Raw genomic sequence first — 17,130 nt, 5'->3', positions numbered from 1 at the left:
TTAAAAATATAATCAGAAGAATACTAACAAATGGAGCAGAGATAAAATCAGCTATAAGCCATACAACCAACATAGAACAGGAAAAAAAACCCAACCACCAAACCGCTTAAAAACAGAGCCAGCCAGGCCTGGAAAAGTCAGCCGGGGCTTTCTGTTGGCGCCTGAAACTCACCCTGCTCAGTGGCGGTAGAAGAGCCGCAGGGTGTAGAAGCTGCCAAGGGCCCCGCCAGCCCCAAGCGAAGGCCTCTTCCTGAGTCCTTGGATCAGGAAAGGGCCTGCGGAGCCTCCTGCGGAAGCTCGGGCACATTGTAGGAAGGTGGTGGCTGTCACCGCACAGGGCAACTAACGCCAGTGGCCGACTCCTGCTGCCCAAGCCCGGGGAGCCAGCAGGGGGGCACGCTCGGAGATGCCGGGGTGAGATTCCGGCCACCTCTTTCAAGTGCTTGTGAAGCTTGGGGCAAGCTCTCTGCCCCTGGCAGGACCTTGGCTGGGGAGCGGAGAGCAGCAATGAAGCGGCGGCGGCAGCAGCTGCTTCGAAGTTCGCTCCTTGGGCCTGACTGCCCCCAAGGCCCTGGTGTGGGGAGGGCCAGTCATACCTACCCTGTCCCTGCCAGGACCTTGGCAGAGGAGAAGAGCAAGGCCACGGTGAGGCATCCCACCCGTCCTGGCTCGAGTCTCCTATTTGCAGCGTCTTGTGAAGTGTCTGGGCCCATAGAGGCCTAATCGAAAGGAGGAGCAGTAGGGGCCGGTCCTCCCACAGAGCCGGCAAGGTGTGGACTGGGGGTCCACCTCCAGCTGGATGTGGGAGCCCTGAAAAAAGGATCTGCACATGCCCCGCCTTGTGGAGCGAGTGGGAGGCACAACCCACACACACACACCCCTGCCTCCACTGGTGGAGAACCGGCAGGGCCAACTGCTGGCGAGGAGGTGGCCATCCTGACCCTCAGAGACCTTTCATCAGGCACCTGCTTGTGCCCTCGGAAGGCTACGGGGGGAACCCCCTTCACCTGTTCATTCTGTAGGACACAGATTGGCAAATGGCATGGCCAAATCCTCACCATCAGACTGCCTCCTTGCAGAAGAGCAGTGGCTTGGGGAGGGGGCAGACAACTCTTGAGAAATGGGCCATTATGGTTCTCCCACACAGAGACACGCACAAAATCTGAAGCACAACGATGACTGTGACAAACCCAGACCTCCTTACCCGGCACGTCTCGGCTCCAGCAGCGTCAGCAAAACCTGAGTTCCATTCACAAGGCAGCTCTCCGTCTTCTCCCCATCAAACATATTCTTCAAGAGCTGCTCCACGCATTCCTGCCTGAGAACATCACGCGCACAGTCAGACCAGCTCCAGAGCTTCAGAAGCACAGCACACCCACCACAATCTGACGCAGGAACAGAGCCGAAGTGACGCTTGGCACACACCGCTGGCCAGCACCTCTTGGCCGTAGGAAGTAGCGGCAACTCCCCCCCATCACCCCTTCCTTGGGCAAACTACCTTTGGCTGGCAAGCCAGCCGTGGCACTTCCACTTGCCACTGCCATGCGTGCCCAGGGAACACCAAGATCAGATGATTGAAATACAGTCTACATGGGGCTACCCTTTAAGAGTTTCCGGAAAGTACACGTGATATGCAAAACGCTGACTGACTAGTCTTGTCGCATCCTCACTGGCTCCCAATTTGCTTCTGGGCCCAATTCAGGCAGTTGATATAGATCTGGGGTCCTCAAACTACGGACCAGATCCGGCCGCTCAGGGTCCTGAACCCGGCCCCCGGCCTAAAGTATTCACCGGGGAAGCCGTAGTTCTTCTTAAGCCCGCCCCGCCGTTCTTTCTCTTCTCTCATTGACTGGGAAAGATGCCCATCACCGTCCCTCTCGGCAGCCGGCAACCACCTTTCATCCTGTTTCCCTCCCTTTGCTTCATTCGTCCAAGTTAGCATTCTACCCCGCCTTCTCGTGGCGTTGCTGGCCAATCAAAAGACCTGTCCACGTTAAAGGGCCTCAACACCCCCTCTTCTCTACCCAAGCAGTTACCTCGAATTGAATTTTTTCCTTGGTCGTCGCGCACCACAGCCCCCTCCTCTCCCTTCGCAACAATGCCTTTTAGAGAGAAGAGGCAGGGCCATGATCGCCGCACCCCCTTTCTCGGCGGCGCACTGTTGCTGCTGCCTCAGATGCGTGCAGTTTTGTGCCTGGCAGCGAGCTGTTGCTTTTCGCGCCATTTTGTGCACAGTCACGTTCTTCGCGCAGCTTCACTCCGCATCGCGCGCGCGAGGAGGTGGCGGTTCTGGATAACCAGTAAGATTCGGAAATCCCCCCTCCTCCTAACCATCCCTTTCCCTGCAACGGTCGTTCGAGGCTGGGCAACTGAAGGAAGGGGGGGGGGCGCGACGAGAGCGGGAAGGGTCTCCCAAGGCAGGAGGAAGGAAATGAGAGAAATGAGGAATTAAAAAACAAAACTAGATTAATTTCTGTGAACAACAATTCAGTGACATCTCTATTTTTCTCTCATTTGCTTAGGTGTCTCACAATCTCTTGCCACACAATAGTGTGATGAGTTTTATCTGTTGTCTGTAAAACTCGTAATGTTAAGATAGGGTGATGCTTTTTAGTGCAGGTATAGCTCACAGCCCATATGCCAAATTGTAGACCCTGGGGCTAATTCTTAAGCTCCTTAGACATGAGTATAACTTGGCCATCCTTCTCAAAGGGAACAAGACTTTTAATGGCTGGAGCACGTGCGGAGCATAATTCATATTCCTCCCTGCATTCAGAGCACTATATTGCCAAACCTGTTGGTGTTTCACTTTTTGCCCTGTTGCATCATGCATTTTTTCCAGTCCCAAGAATATTAGCATCTATCATTTCTTTATTCCATAAGCATTTCATATATGGAACCGGATATTGACCATCTCATTAGCCAAAAGCAGCCCCATACTTCCCATTGAAATATTATAAGTTTATGTTGATTACAATCGTTCTTTATTTTAAATATTGCATTGTTTCTCTTATTTTTTGTGCACTACAAATAAAATATGTGCAGTTTGAATAGGAATTTGTTCATATATTTTTCAAGCTATAGTCCGGGCTCCAACAGTGTTTGAGGGACAGTGAACTGGCCCCCTGTTTAAAAAGTTTGAGGACCCCTGATATAGACCTGCGTGGCTCTTGGCACCAGCACACCTTCAAAACCACCTGCTCCCATGTGGGCCCCTAACCCGACCACACTGCCACCTTTGCCGGACCCCACATCGGGTGCCCCCTTCCAGCTGAGGCTGCTCTCTGAACACCAAACCAAGAAAGCCCCACCCCCACCCAGGGAGACTCGGCGTTGCTCTCTGCCGTCACTCCTTTCTCCCGGTGGGGCGCAGACCTTTTTGTTCTTGCTTGGCATTCTCTCACTGACCCTTTCCTGTTTAGGTTTTAATGGTTGTTTTAGGTGTGTGTGTGTGTGTGCACTGTTTTTACAGTTAGGGCTTTTTTGTAACACTATTAACAGAACTAATGTGTAACAGTAATAACAACAACAGTTTTGACACATGTTAAGACATACCCTCCACTCCACTCAAGAATTCACCCCAATATTTCAATCATTTGGACTACCCTCTGTCCATGAGCAGGAACGTAGCTGGAAACTAGCAGCTGGCAGAAAGGAGGGGGATGAAGGTAGGAGCCCTCCAGCTCCTGGTGATGCTAATGACTCTGGGCAAGCAAGACAAGGGTTGGCCACCCCAAACTCCACTGGGTGGGTGATGCCGAAGGACAGAGAGAAACAGCCCAATGGCTGGAATGTAAACTCTTCATCTGGGACAGGAAGGTCATCCCAAGAGGGAAGGGAAGGCCAACCCCCTCCCCAGGGAGATCCACCTGTCGTCTCCCTCTGCTGTGGTCTTCCACCAGCACATGAATGAAGACTTTTATTGTTTTGTTTGGCGTCCCCTTCAATAGCTGTTATTAGCCCTCCTCCCTTGTTTTGGTGTACTGTGTGTTTATATGTCCTTATTGAATTCTTTTAGATAGACTTTATTTTAAACGCTGTTTTAATGTTGAAATGATTTGATGCTCACCCCCTTGGGGACCTTATCTGGGTGGAAAGACAGCAATGTTTCAAATAAACAAAGAAACTCTTAGCTACTGACCAGGGAGCACAAGCCACAAAGGACAAAGCTTTACCTAGGGACCCTGTTTTGTCCACATGGGCAGACACAGAGGGGAGAAGACCCTACCCAGAGAACCAAGTTAATGCTACCCTTTGTGTGTTATTTATTTAAATTAATTTTATTTGAATTCTACCCCGCACCTTTCCCCAGCAAAGCCAGGCTCAGGGCAGCTTCCAACAACCAATATATAACATAGAAACAACAGAAAACAATACATATGTTTAAAACCATCGTTCCTAATCTAATATTATAAAATCCACGATATATAACCTACAGATTAAAAAAGGGCACTCTAAGCTACATAGCTACCTTATATAGGTGGGCTATTTTCTATACCTAAGGATTGGTCTAAAGATGGTAACAGATAGATGGGGGATGGGACCACCATCCACACGTGCTCACAGGCCCAAGGAAGTACACAGGAAAGCGAGGAGAGGAAAAATAATCCTGCTTCAAGAGATGCCTTGTGTGGAGCGGGGCCCTGGCGGATGGAGCCCGAGGGTCTCGGACTGACACTTGGGGACGGTCGAGGAGAGCTTCATCGGCCTCAGACCAGTCCGACGGGGAGTCTGAGCTGTCCTCCCCGTTGGTAGCAGCCAGCTTGCACTCTGTTGCTCCACAGAGCTTGGTTCGCTGCTGGCAAACTCTCCTCTCCGGCCTCTGCTTCTCCTGGCCTTTTGTTTCCCCGTCTGTTGGAGCCTGCGGCTGCGGGGCCCGCTCTGGCCCCGCCCGCGCTTGCCCGCAGGTCAGCTGAGAGGCGCTGGGGCTCTCAGTAGGGGCGCGGCCCCATCTCGGAGCCGTTGCTTCGGCTGGGCCCAACTCTCCTGCCTTTCCGCCCCGACTCTCCCCTAGCCGGCCGGCCCCAGCCAGTGACGTCCTGCCCCCTCGCGTTCCAGGTGCCAGAGGTGTCTCCGGCTCCGAGTGGCTTCTTGTGGCCCCGCCTGGCTTGCGGCGGGGGGGCTCCGCGTCTCTGTCAGGTCCCTCAGGAGGCAGCCCTTGCCCTGGAGCGTACGCCTTTAAGGGGGTGACGCGGGGTTGAGCCTCGCCTCCCAGGCTGATGGCATCCTTCCCTCGTCGGCTTCCCGCTTGGCTGCCGCGGCTTGGCCCCTTGGGGGTCTGCTGCCAGGTAAGTGCAGCCGGTGAGGGGGGGGGATGCCGGCTGTCGACCCAGGACACCTAGCATGCCCTCACCAAACGTCCTCCAAGACAGGTTCTGAGTGTAGGGAAAGCAAGTGTTTTCACCTTTTCTTTGTTCCCTTGCTCAGCCTGAATGCTTGAACATACCATCTGTACTTGTCAGATAGGGTTTCTGACAGCTCCGTCCCCAAACAAGATGGTTTCCCCGCAAACAAGATGTACTCCTTCCCCCCACCCCCCATTTTGTACACGAGCTCCGGCCAGGGATTTACAATTGTATTGGGACCCGCCCGTGTAAATCTTCGATCTGATATCGGGTCCCGCGCACAAAGCCAAGAGCTCGGCCATCTCCTCCACTGACTGTTCATAGTTGTTTCTGTTTCAGTTTTACTTAAGTCGTTACCGGCAGGAAATGACTACACTGACTCTTTGTTCCTATAACCCTATTGTATCAGCCCTATATATGTATCCACTCTCCCCCTGCCATATATTCCAGCCTTGCTTGTCTCCCTACTGAAATCACTGACTTTCGGAATAAATCTTTGAATCGCTGCTCTGCCTAGATTTGAGTTCTATTGCCTGAAACGCCATGCATTTGCTGAAGCCTGACAGTACTCTTTTTATTCATTTATTAAACTTTACATATTTGGAATGCTCTAAACAGACCATAACCAACAAGTTGAAATTAAATTAAAAGAGTTTCCATCTAGACATTAGGAAGAATTTTCTAACAGTTAGAGAGATTCCTCAGTGGAACAGGCTTCCTCGGGAGGTGGGGAGCTCTCCTTCCCTGGAGGTTTTTAAGCAGAGGCTGGATGGCCATCTGTGAGCACTGATTCTACGGCCTTAGGCAGTTCATGAGAAAGAGGGCATCTTGGCCATCTTCTGGGCATGGAGTAGGGGTCACTGGGAGTATGTGGGGGAGGTAGTTGTGAATTTCCTGCATTGTGCAGGACTAGATGACCCTGGTGGTCCCTTCCAACTCTATGATTCTAAGCTTGATCGCTGGAAACACACCATGCCGATTTGAGTCCAGGAGCACCCACCCTAACCCAACAACATTTTCAGGGCATCAGCCTTCAAGAGCCAAAGCCCCCTTTGCCAGGAACCTAAGCTCCCTTTGTCAGATATCTGTTTGGACTTGCCATTTGAAGAGAAGAAATGAGAAGGAGCGGCGGGTTAGCAGGAGATGCTCTCAGAGTTGCTGGTGGCAGTGAGGGTTACCTAGTTTGTTTTTGGCACCCCTGGGGAGCCAGGGGAAAGGACAGGGGTGCTGAGCAGAGACTTGGGACGGCCACACAGTTTTTCTGACCTCCTGGGCACCACCCAGAAGAAACAGGAGGGGCTTGTAAGTCTGTTCCTTCACAACAAATTATAAAGAACTTGAATAAAACAGTTTATTAACCATGAAGGAAGGACCAATAACAACAGCAGTCACTAGTGGTGTTCCAAAATAGGCATACCGGAAGCAGCAAGAATTTATGTGATACGTCATGTAGCATTTGGGTGAGTAGTAAAGTATTTAGGATACTCTGGCTTTGACTACTCAATAATTTAGGACAGAGCTGTATTTTGAAGGCTGTTTAGATTTTCCAATGAATTCAAAAAAGTGTAGCCCTCCTTTAGGAAACTGGTTGTATAAAATGGATCACCAAAACATTCACCACCTTGAGGTCCTTTGTTACAGCAGCAAATATTTCATTCTTTTTCAGCTGAGTTTGCACGTTGAATAAGAGATCATGCACCTGCCGTTTAGGTTGTCCTTTGTATCAGATAGTTAGTTCGAACAGTTACAGAAAGAGGCCCGAGAAAATGTTTTTTAAGAGTTGTGATTGATAAGAATGAGAATAAGATTGATGAGAATGATAAGACTGAACTATAAAATAAGCGCTCCTGTGAGAAGCAAATCAGATTTCCTGGCTGGACTCTCAGAACGCAGAGATTTAAGAAGTAAGATCTCCTGGTGAGATACTGGGTTCTTTGGGCTCATTTGATAATCTCTAAAAGCAGAGAAAAAAGGCCAGCTTGCTGGGGGTAAAGGGAAGATGACCGGGGAAGGCAATGGCAAACCACCCCGTAAACAAAGTCTGCCTAGTAAACGTTGGGATGTGACGTCACCCCATGGGTCAGGAATGACCCGGTGCTTGCACAGGGGACCTTCACCTTTTTAATGATATAAATTAATAATGTTACATACTCTGATTTTATTGGCATGTACATCTACCATTTCTATTGGGTTATGTCTTTATTTTTTAATGTCTTGCTTAATAAAAGGTTATCGCTTGTTTAATAAAAAAATAAAAGATTCTACAGTTGTCTTGGTCAGTTGCTTGTTGCTCAAAGGAGAAAAACAGGACTCACGGTCCAAAAATATTATTTTGTATTATCAAGAATCAGAGAATGGAGGAGAAAATCTTTCTCTGGCATAGTAAAACATAGAAGAGGTGCGTAGCTGTTCAGTGCTTCTTTAGCCAATTTCAGAAGGATTGTCCAGCACAATCTATCTTGTGCTGCGAGAGATATTTTCTCACCTTCATTGATTAGAAAGGCAGGATATTATAAATGTATGAAAAACAAACGACCTGGAAGACGATTTGGAAACACCAGGAGTGTTTCTACTATTCCAGTGCAGAGGGTACCCATTTTCCCACCTGCTGCCTGTATGGTCATCTGCTCCAGGTACCAGCCACAAGGTTATGAACATGAATGGGACCGCAGGGACCAGGAAGCATGGCAGAGCTCAGAGACCAAACTGAAGAGAAAAAGCCCCATTGACCTTGCTGGCCAGGAGGGGCAGCTATGAAATGTCAAGCCCATCACACAGGGAATTAGCAGAACTATTCTAAAGGCTGCATTTATGCACACTGCTAGGCCATCTGTGTCCCCCTCCCCGCCGGAATGATTAGTAGTAGCATTTAATGGCTGTACAAAATGTACTTACGACTCCAACACGGCAAGGAGTGGATCAGGATCAGCTGCCTCCTGGAGTTGATTGCTCTGATCTCTGCTTAGCCTGATGACATCGCACAAGGTCTGGGAAGCATTGGACTGCCTCTGCAAGAAAAGAGAAACAGCCGGTGCAAAAGGGGCCTGCAGAACATGTGACTCGTCAAGAAGGTTCTCTTCTTCTGGACAGTGAGGAGGACACCCTCTGCAGAGGGGGGCAGGAATGAGGCTGCAATTTCTGGCTCCTTGATCAGGGAGTGCCCTTCTCCAGTCCGGAGACTTCTGCCGCGGTTCACCAACTCCCACAATGCTACAATGCCAGAGAACCCAGCCCCTGACACAGCTTCTCTGCCTCTAGCAACCAGCCCAGAAACAAAGGAGCCAGAGTCATTTCTCAGCCTACGAGGTTCTTTCTGCTTGGAGTCACGTCCACCAGTCTAACCCCACTTGGTGGAGGAGAAGGTACAGAAGGGACTATGTCAACAAGCCATTAAACCCAAGGAGGAGGAGGGGAAAGAGGTCCAGCCTACTCAACTACCCATCCCTGAGGGCGACAGACAGCCCCTGAGGTTGCACCGCCTGTCCTGTCCCCACCACGGAGGTGACTTTTTATCCAACGCTGCCAATATGGACACTCTCCTGACCAAGTGTGCTGATACTTTCAGAATGCTGCTGTCCTGTGCAATGCCCACCAGGCACACGCCTTCTGCTCAAGGTGGATTTGGCCTAATGGCCAGGTGAAAAGTCACCAACAGGAATTCTGACTTTCTGGTGTGGATGCTTAGGGCCCCACTCTTGCACACTGAGGCTCCAGTCAGGCTGTGAGGAGACCAAAGCCTGAAACAAGTGAATGCCTCGGGGTTCCCGGTCTGTTCTGAAGACAGCCTGGTCTTCACAGAAGGCATCTAGGCCGGAGCCGACGAACAACACTCTGAGCTCCAAGACCACCCTCACTATCAGGAATGGGGCCTTGGGAAGCAGCTGCAACAGAGCGCCCTGGGAAGCTCGAAAGGCGGCTGAGTCTCTGCCTGCACACCTTACGTGTAATCCCTATGGTGCAACACCGTGAGCAGCCTGCAGTCCAACAGGAAATGCATCTGCAAGAAAACACTGCGCAGGAGGACGTTTTGAGACAGACGGTTGAGCATCTGAGGCCAGATGCTAAGCGCTGGGACGCTAAGCGCTGGGACGCAGCCCTGCCCACGACACTCAGAGGACTCCCTGGCTGAGAAGTTCCGTAAGGCAAAAAAGCATCACCTGGGTGGCTCCGCCCAGCAAAGTATCCTTCAGAAGCGCCTGCCTGTCAGTCACCATGTGGCCACCACCCTGGTCCGGGTGTTTTCCTGGAGCTTGACTCACCACAGGGGATGCTTGGATCGTTCCATTAACTCAAAAACCAGAGCCTTTTCCACCAGTGTGGGGTGACACAAGTGAAAACCAAACCCTTTCCATCCTGACGGCCCTCAAAATCATCAGGATGTGTGTGGGGGGGGGGGGCTGCCATGAAACAGAATTGACAGACGGGGGGGCTGGCAGCCCCTCTACACACTCCACTTTGGAGCAGTTACAGCGGGTAAGAATCTGTTCAGTTTGGCACTCCATGGAGACACAGCCTGCATCGATCCAAAATGGTCAGTTCCTGAAATACCTCTGTACGTAGAACCCACTTGCCTAGATTTATTCGGCAATGAGGCATACTGTTGGCCCTCAGCTCAGAACCGCCAGAGGAGGAGGAGGGGTGCAGGTGAGGCCATGTTGCTCTGCTAAACCGTCACAGCACCTGCCACTCACAGAATGCAATTGTCTCTCCCACCCTCCTCCTCCTCCTCACATGCCTGCCTGCATTCAGAGAAGAGTTCTCTGAGCTTGCACAAACAACTGATCTTGGGGTTTTCTGTACCCCTCCTTTTTTTAGTTTTAGGGAGGGGTCACCCAAGTTTGCAGGAAAATCTCCCTTCTCACAGAGTGGCCCCAATCCATAGACTGAAGTATCCGCACACTTCTTTAAGAATTAGGCAATCATTAGTAAGGGCCAATACTCACATCCTCATCTTGGCTGGGAGAGATCAGCTCCACGAGTCTCTGAATGACCTTTGCTTCATTCAGCCACTGAAGGGGCAAAAAAGGGAAACAGGCCAGATGGTCAATCCCATGGACACCACCAAACCCACGACGCCCTTTCAGGAAGGGAATTTCTCTGCCCCATCTGCAGACACCGCAACTCATTCATGCAAACAGGGATTCTCACCCCCCCCTTAATTTCTTGTGACAGCCAAGGCAGAGACTCTCACCACAAAAGTCATAATCCCAGCTGAAAGAGACGAGAAGACAACTTGTCCAACCCCCCAGAGAAAGACAATCTGACTCCACCATTTCCCTGCCATGCCATCTCCACAAAGACCAGTAGGCCACAGACAGAGACAACACACACAATGCAGGAAAGGAAAGGTAGCTTGCAAGACAAGTAGCTGTAGATAGAGTCATAGAGTTGGAAGGGGCCAGACAGGCCATCTAGTTCAACCCCGTTTAATATAGGATCAGCCTAGAGCATCCCTGACAAGTGTTTGTCCAGCCTCTGCTTCAAGACTGCCAGTGAGGGGGAGCTCACCACCTCCCTAGACAGCCGATTCCACTGCTGAACTACTCTCACACTGTATGATTTTTTCCCCTAATATCCAGCCGGTACCTTTCCACCCGCAATTTAAATCCATTATTGCGAGACCTATGATCCTCTGCTGCCAACAGGAACAGCTCCCTGCCCTCCTCTAAGTGACAGCCCTTCAAATACTTCAAGAGAGCAATCATGTCCCCCCTCAACCACCTCTTCTCCATACTAAACCTTCCCAACTCCCTCAGCCTCTCCTCGTAGGGCTTAGTCTCCAGGCCCCCGATCATCCTTGTCACTCTCCTCTGAACCCACCCCATTCTGTCCACATCCTCTTTGAAGTGAGGCCTCCAGAACTGCACTCAATACTCGAGGTGTGGCCTGACTAACACAGTGTACAGCGGAACTATGACATCTTGCAATTTGGATGTTATGCCTCTGCTGATACATTCAATTCATTCATTCCAGATAATTCATTCCAATAAACCCAACCCTGCAGCAAAGACAAATATGTCCCAGGGCCCTTACTCCTCACTCTCAAACAGGCAGCTATCCAAAAAAACCCAAATTGCAGACACCTCCCAATTATATCCTTCCCACAGTGCCAGGCCCTGAAACAGCTGAGGGACACACACAAATCCAAGGTAACAATTAGCTGAGTGGAAGAGGGGGCCACGTCACAAGACCAGCCCTTCTGTTTATCCCTTTTACAGCTTGGAAGTTGTTTGCAGACCCGGAGGGTCTCCTGTTTCATCAAGTGGGAAAGAACTCTGACCGCGGCACCTGCAGAGCGTGGCCCTTTGCCTCAGGAGAAGCTGGGCCCTCTCACTCTCCTCCTCGCTGAAGATGAAAAGCAGATCCTCAAGCAAGAGTGTTCTAGACTCCTCTGGCACAAAAAAAAGCAGCGCAGTGCCATGCCAGCCCTCACATTGAGCACTTCCTGCCGCAGCTGAGCTGGCTCCACGCAGCTGATGAGTCGCAGGAGAAGGTCCATCATGGCGGACGTATTAATGTGCTTCAGCACCAGGTCAATAAACGTGACTTTTTCCTGCAAAAATGAAATCACCTGAAAGAATAAAAGACAGCATGAGTTGCTGTACAAAACAGCGAAGAGCCAAACATCCATCTCTAGGGGAAGCAAAACTGGTCCTAAGACAACCGCGGGGGGGGGACCCCCTCCTTGGAACATGAGCCGAGGCTGACCCTCACCTGCTCCGTTTTCCTGGCGATGAGGCTGCCCAAGGTCTTGCTGAAGAAGCTGGCAAGCAAGGGGTTCAGCGGAGGCTCCTGGTCCAGAAAGCCACAGAGCATGCTCAGCAGCGCCTCCTCCCCGCCCAGCTTGTCATTGATCTGTGGCACGTCGGAGGTCAGCAGTTCGCAGGCCGTGTTGGGATACCTGCAGGAATCACACCGGAGCAGAGACAGGGAGCCGGCTGCAGCTGCGGCTGCTGTGATACAGCCCTCCCCTTTCCCAGAGACTGCCTCGTGCTCCTCCAGAATGAGCCCCCCCCCCACAACAGCACGTAGCCCTGCCCCACCTACTACTGATCAGCTAGGGAGGCCAGCGCTTCCACCCACTCTCACGGCACTTTCGAAGCAGACCATGAATCTGGCAACTCAACGGAAACTTATGGGAGCATTTCGGTCCTTCTAAATCAGTGGTTCCCAACCTTTTTTTGACCAGGGACCACTAGGACTTTTTTGTTCGGTGCAGGGACCCCAAGGTTCAAAATAAAAATTCTGAGAATTTGAAAATAAACTTTAATCATAACGGTTAGTTAAACATTAAACTTAGAATAATATTTGAGTATATATTTTTATAATAAAGAACTTTAAATTGAAAATATTAATTTATTATGGGTTTATAACTTTGTTTCGCGGACCTTAATTTAGTTCTCGCGGACCCCTGGGGGTCCATGGACCCCTGGTTGGGAACCAGTGTTCTAAATAGAAGGAAGCCGAAACCTGACTTTAGATTCCATTTGACAAAACACGCTGGGGAGATCCTGGGATCAGCCCAATTTCCAGTAGCATACGTTGCGTAAGCAAAAGCTGGCAGGTGAAAGCAGCACAAGCTAAGACCACAGACCTCTTAGGTACAGCAGCAACTCTTCTGGAATAAGGCTGCAGTGGGAGGGAGAGCAGACGTGCCGGGGGAAGTGGCAGGTATCTGTGCTCTACAGGACAGGCGAGGCAACCAATCGGGACTCCATCCCTGAAGGCTTTCTTGGCCTCTCGCACCGGCAGCGACTCTTTGTCGTATCTCAGGGCCTGACGCTCTCAGCCTCACTCAGGCAGCACCTGCCCTCCGTGGGGGTCCAGAGGGCTGCTGACCTTGGCCTATTGCCCCACTTTCTCCCTGGAATGATGCCCCATCCTTTTCTGGGGGGCCTGATCTGCACTTCAGACCCGGAGACACGTTGCTGTCCTCTGCCCCTGCTTGACTTCCCTTCCCCTGGTCCATCCCTCTTGTAAAGGGTCTTGTTACTTTCCCCCTTAGTTCCCATGGCGGCTGGCATTAAGAAGAAGAAGAGTTGGTTTTTATATGTTGGTTTTTCTCTACCACTTAAGGAACAATCAAATCGGCTTACAATCACCTTCCCTTTCCCTTCCCCACAATAGACACCTTGTGAGGTAGGTGGGGTTGAGAGTTTGGAGAGAACAGTGACTAGCCCACAGTCTTAAGCCATAAGGCAACATGTTTTAGCATGGGTTACCTTTTTATCCAACAGGTGACAAATACACAGTATTTTTAAAACAAGCAACAATCCCTGCCCACAACCTTTGGGGAATGGAGTTAAAGCTTTTGGAAATTTGGTGCCTTGAAACATCCTTTGACCTGGACTGGAGCACTGGAATGTGCTTTGTGTGGAACTCAAAACGATCAAGGAACTCTGCCACTGCTAACCCAAGAACAGGACTGAGTGAGCCAGAATACTTCAAATTCGGACATCAGCACATGATCAGTCCACTTCCACGCTAGATTCCAATTGCCGGCTTCACAAAACACCATAAGATCTACCCAAGTGGCTTAGCTTCATCTAGGTTCGGTTGTGGCTCCTCAGGTGTGGCATATACTCCCATGAGAGATTTAATTATCTCCTCACTTGGACTTGTTTTGGATACAAGAGAAAATGGACCAGCCAATCATTACAGCTGAAGAGCTGTATTATTGTATTATTATTGCATTACTTTGAATTGTGTGATCTAAGATTTTGTATACATTTTGTATGCATTTATCTTGTTTAAACTGCCTTGAAAACATGTCTTAGAAGGTGGTAGGCAGGATACGTACTTGGACTGCCTTTGATCCAAGACCCTCAATCACGTAGCTGCCAGTCATTCACAGCCCAACAGGTGGCGCTCCTCCTCTTTCGCCTTAAGCCGAGTGGGTATAACGTGCGACCTACAAGGGACTTGCAGCTGAGGGGGGCTCTCACTGACTCTGCCATGACCTGGCCCAGTGCCACAGGTTAGTAACTGATGCGAGGCGGCAAGAGCGCCACGTCCACCTTACTACCATCACAAGGTCCTGTTTTTTTACTTACAAAAGGCGTATCTCAAGGAGCTTCTTCCTCCACAGCACCACCATGAACTGAAGAGATCAGACCATGAGGCTCTGCTAAATATACAACCATTTGCGGACACTGATTTGGCATTTGTTAGGAGCAGGGACTTCTATTGTTGGGGCCCCTTGAGAAGCCCATTTCGCTTTGACTTTGGCATCTTTTTTGGAGACGGACAAAACGCTCTGTTCTACCAGACCCCTGAGACTACATATTCTTACAGCTGTTCTGCAGTGGTTTCATTGACTATTTTTGTATTCTTAGCTGCTTTTAGGAAAGACCCTCCCCCCACCCAACAGACTGCTCTCCCAGCCACCAGTGAGCCCACTCTCCTGTCATTTTGTCCCTTCGGCAGTGTGTCCAACTAGCTACCCACCAGCAGGGCTTCCAGAAGCCAGCAGGGCTTCCAGAAGCCAGACACCTACTTGAAGCGGACCTTCTCGTCCATGTCCAGGGGCGGCTCATGAGTGATGAGGCCGACCAGCTCCTCCATGCTGGATTGCTGACAGAGGAAGTCCACCAGCTTGCGGTTCTGCGCTTTGCACTCCTGGAGGAGGTCATCTTCATCCATCAACTCACGTAGCGCCACATCCTGCTTGTCCAGAAGCTTGTCAACGTGCGACGTTGTGTTCAGATCAAATTTCCAGAACATGGTGAGGACGGACACCTGCCTGCAAGGCCAGGACAACAAGCAGACGCCAATTGTTAAGCTATGATTAGTTTCCTATATGCCCTTCCCATTCAAAGCTCTGCTCAAAATGTTGGCTAAGAATTGTATCCATACAGCAGAACTTACACACTCTAGGAAAACTGGGTAACGCAAGAACCCAGCCCCATGAAGAAGTACCTTCTTCTTGCTAGTTATGCAGGAGCCCAAGCTTAATCGAAGTGAAGAAAAAACTAGCCCCATTGCAGCCTACAGAACTCCCTTCATCAGCAACAGCCCTACACTGCTGCTTTCCTAGATTCACCCAGCCAGCCTCTGCTTAGCATTTCTTGTTCGACAAAACGCTTCCTTCCCCTGTTCCCTCCCCAAGACACAGGGATGAGTTAACGTACACCTTCCGGTGTCAAAGAAGGCCTATCAAGCTTTTGCTGGGCACATTTCTTATCTGGGAGCAAGCGGGGGGGGGGGGGGTTCTGGCTTCCCAGGATTCTGAGACAGGCCTCCCTGGTCCCACAGAGAAATAACCTGGCTCCGCAGTCTCAATATGGTTTAATGCTGGTTAGCTACTAGCCCAGCTTAGCCCGAGCTCGCCAGGGCTTGGCTGCTAAGCACGGTCAGCCCTGGTTAGTACTTGGATGGGAGACCACCGAGGAAGTCCAGGGGTGTTATGCAGAGGAAGTCAATGGCAACACCACCTCCACATGTCTCTTGCCTTGAAACCCCATGGATCTGGCATCACCACAAGTCGGCTGCAACTCAACAACATGCTTGTCTCTTTTTAGCTACTACTTGGCCCTCCTTAATCATCCAACAAGGCCACATTTTACTTCAGGAAAAAAAGAAGTGTATCAAAAATGAGACGATTAATCAAAAGGAAGCTGACAGAAGGTTAACAGTGCAATTCCAAACAGAGTTACACCCATCTAAGCACACTGACTTTAATGGACTTAGAAGGGTGTAATTTACAGCTTTGTGAATCTCTTAAGGAAGCTCCAATATTCTTCACATTCACAATAAGTGGATTGTATATCCCGCCCGTAGCAAGGTACCATCAAATTTAAGAGTGTGGTTCACCAGTAAAGTCAAGGAAGCCATAAAAAGCAAGGTGGTTTCCTTTAAAAATTAGACAAATTAGAAAAATAAGGAGCGCAGGCTCTCCCAAAACAGATGTAAGCTGAGGGATAAGGCAAGCACAGCAAGTATTGGAAAAGCCTCAAAAAAAAGGGAAACTGGAACAGGTCCTACCCCTTGTACAAATGTTGTTTCAAAAATGAGATGTTCACCACAGGCACATTGGGATTCCTGCCCCCGCAACGCTCTCCACCTTGAGGCCGACGGCCATTTAATTCAAAGTGCCTCTTGAATCATTCCCTGAGGAATTAAAAAAAAATACAAAATAAAAACATTATTACTACCAAATGAAAAGTCATGAATGTAGCAGAAGGCCCTTATGTGTGAATTCATCAGCAGAAGAGCTTCCACCAGGCATATACAGAGGAGCAGTACAAATCCAAGCAAGAAACCAGGTCCCAGCGCAGCCACAAAAGTTATATGTACATATAAGTGAAAGCACACCCCATGTATACTAATTTCTAGATCTGTACAGCCCAAACCATAAGTCAGTCCTGCTTACTGGGCTGGGATATCCTCCTCTCTGTTAAGTGTGCACAGGATTGCAGCCTTGATCATTCAGGTACATAAGACAGCAGCAACCCTAAGAAGGTCTACTCAGAATCCAACCAGTCCATTCGGTGGGGCTTGCCCCCAGGAAAGAGTTCTTAGGGTGGCACTCTGCACTAGGCGGCACACGGCAGCAGAAGGGTTAAGAGGCTTTCCTTGTGCCAGTCCAGTTGGCAGAGGCTCACTGGGGAAATGCAAGAACACACATCTGACCACTGCAAAGGAAAGTTTATTTGCTACCAAGGAAACCAAAAGCCCCATTTTCTTTTGTTCCATCACACCCTGAGAATGCATGCACAGCGCGTTCAGCCAGGGCTTCCTACCCTTGAAAAGGCAGAAATGAACCAAATACGCCTCTCCTTGAGAC

General features: G+C 50.1%; 1 protein-coding gene across 1 annotated transcript in view; it reads right to left on the bottom strand.

Moving 5' to 3' along the window:
• Nucleotides 1-16,390, bottom strand: part of PPP6R2 (protein phosphatase 6 regulatory subunit 2) — a 74,526-nt gene extending 58,136 nt beyond the window's left edge. The window contains exons 1-7 of the mRNA XM_056845854.1: nt 16,329-16,390; nt 14,842-15,087; nt 12,060-12,246; nt 11,779-11,916; nt 10,289-10,354; nt 8,241-8,353; nt 1,205-1,318 (exon numbers count right to left, since the gene is read on the bottom strand). Coding sequence (XP_056701832.1) covers nt 1,205-1,318; nt 8,241-8,353; nt 10,289-10,354; nt 11,779-11,916; nt 12,060-12,246; nt 14,842-15,068 — 845 coding nt within the window. The 5' untranslated portion in view covers nt 15,069-15,087; nt 16,329-16,390. The remainder of the gene's footprint in view (nt 1-1,204; nt 1,319-8,240; nt 8,354-10,288; nt 10,355-11,778; nt 11,917-12,059; nt 12,247-14,841; nt 15,088-16,328) is intronic.
• Between the last annotated feature and the right edge of the window lie 740 nt (nt 16,391-17,130).

The sequence above is a fragment of the Euleptes europaea genome, chromosome 3 (assembly GCF_029931775.1).
Source record: "Euleptes europaea isolate rEulEur1 chromosome 3, rEulEur1.hap1, whole genome shotgun sequence".
NCBI classification, from domain to species: Eukaryota; Metazoa; Chordata; class Lepidosauria; order Squamata; family Sphaerodactylidae; genus Euleptes; species Euleptes europaea.
Note: the sequence above shows the minus strand (reverse complement) of the source record. Positions and strands in the feature narration are given on the sequence as shown.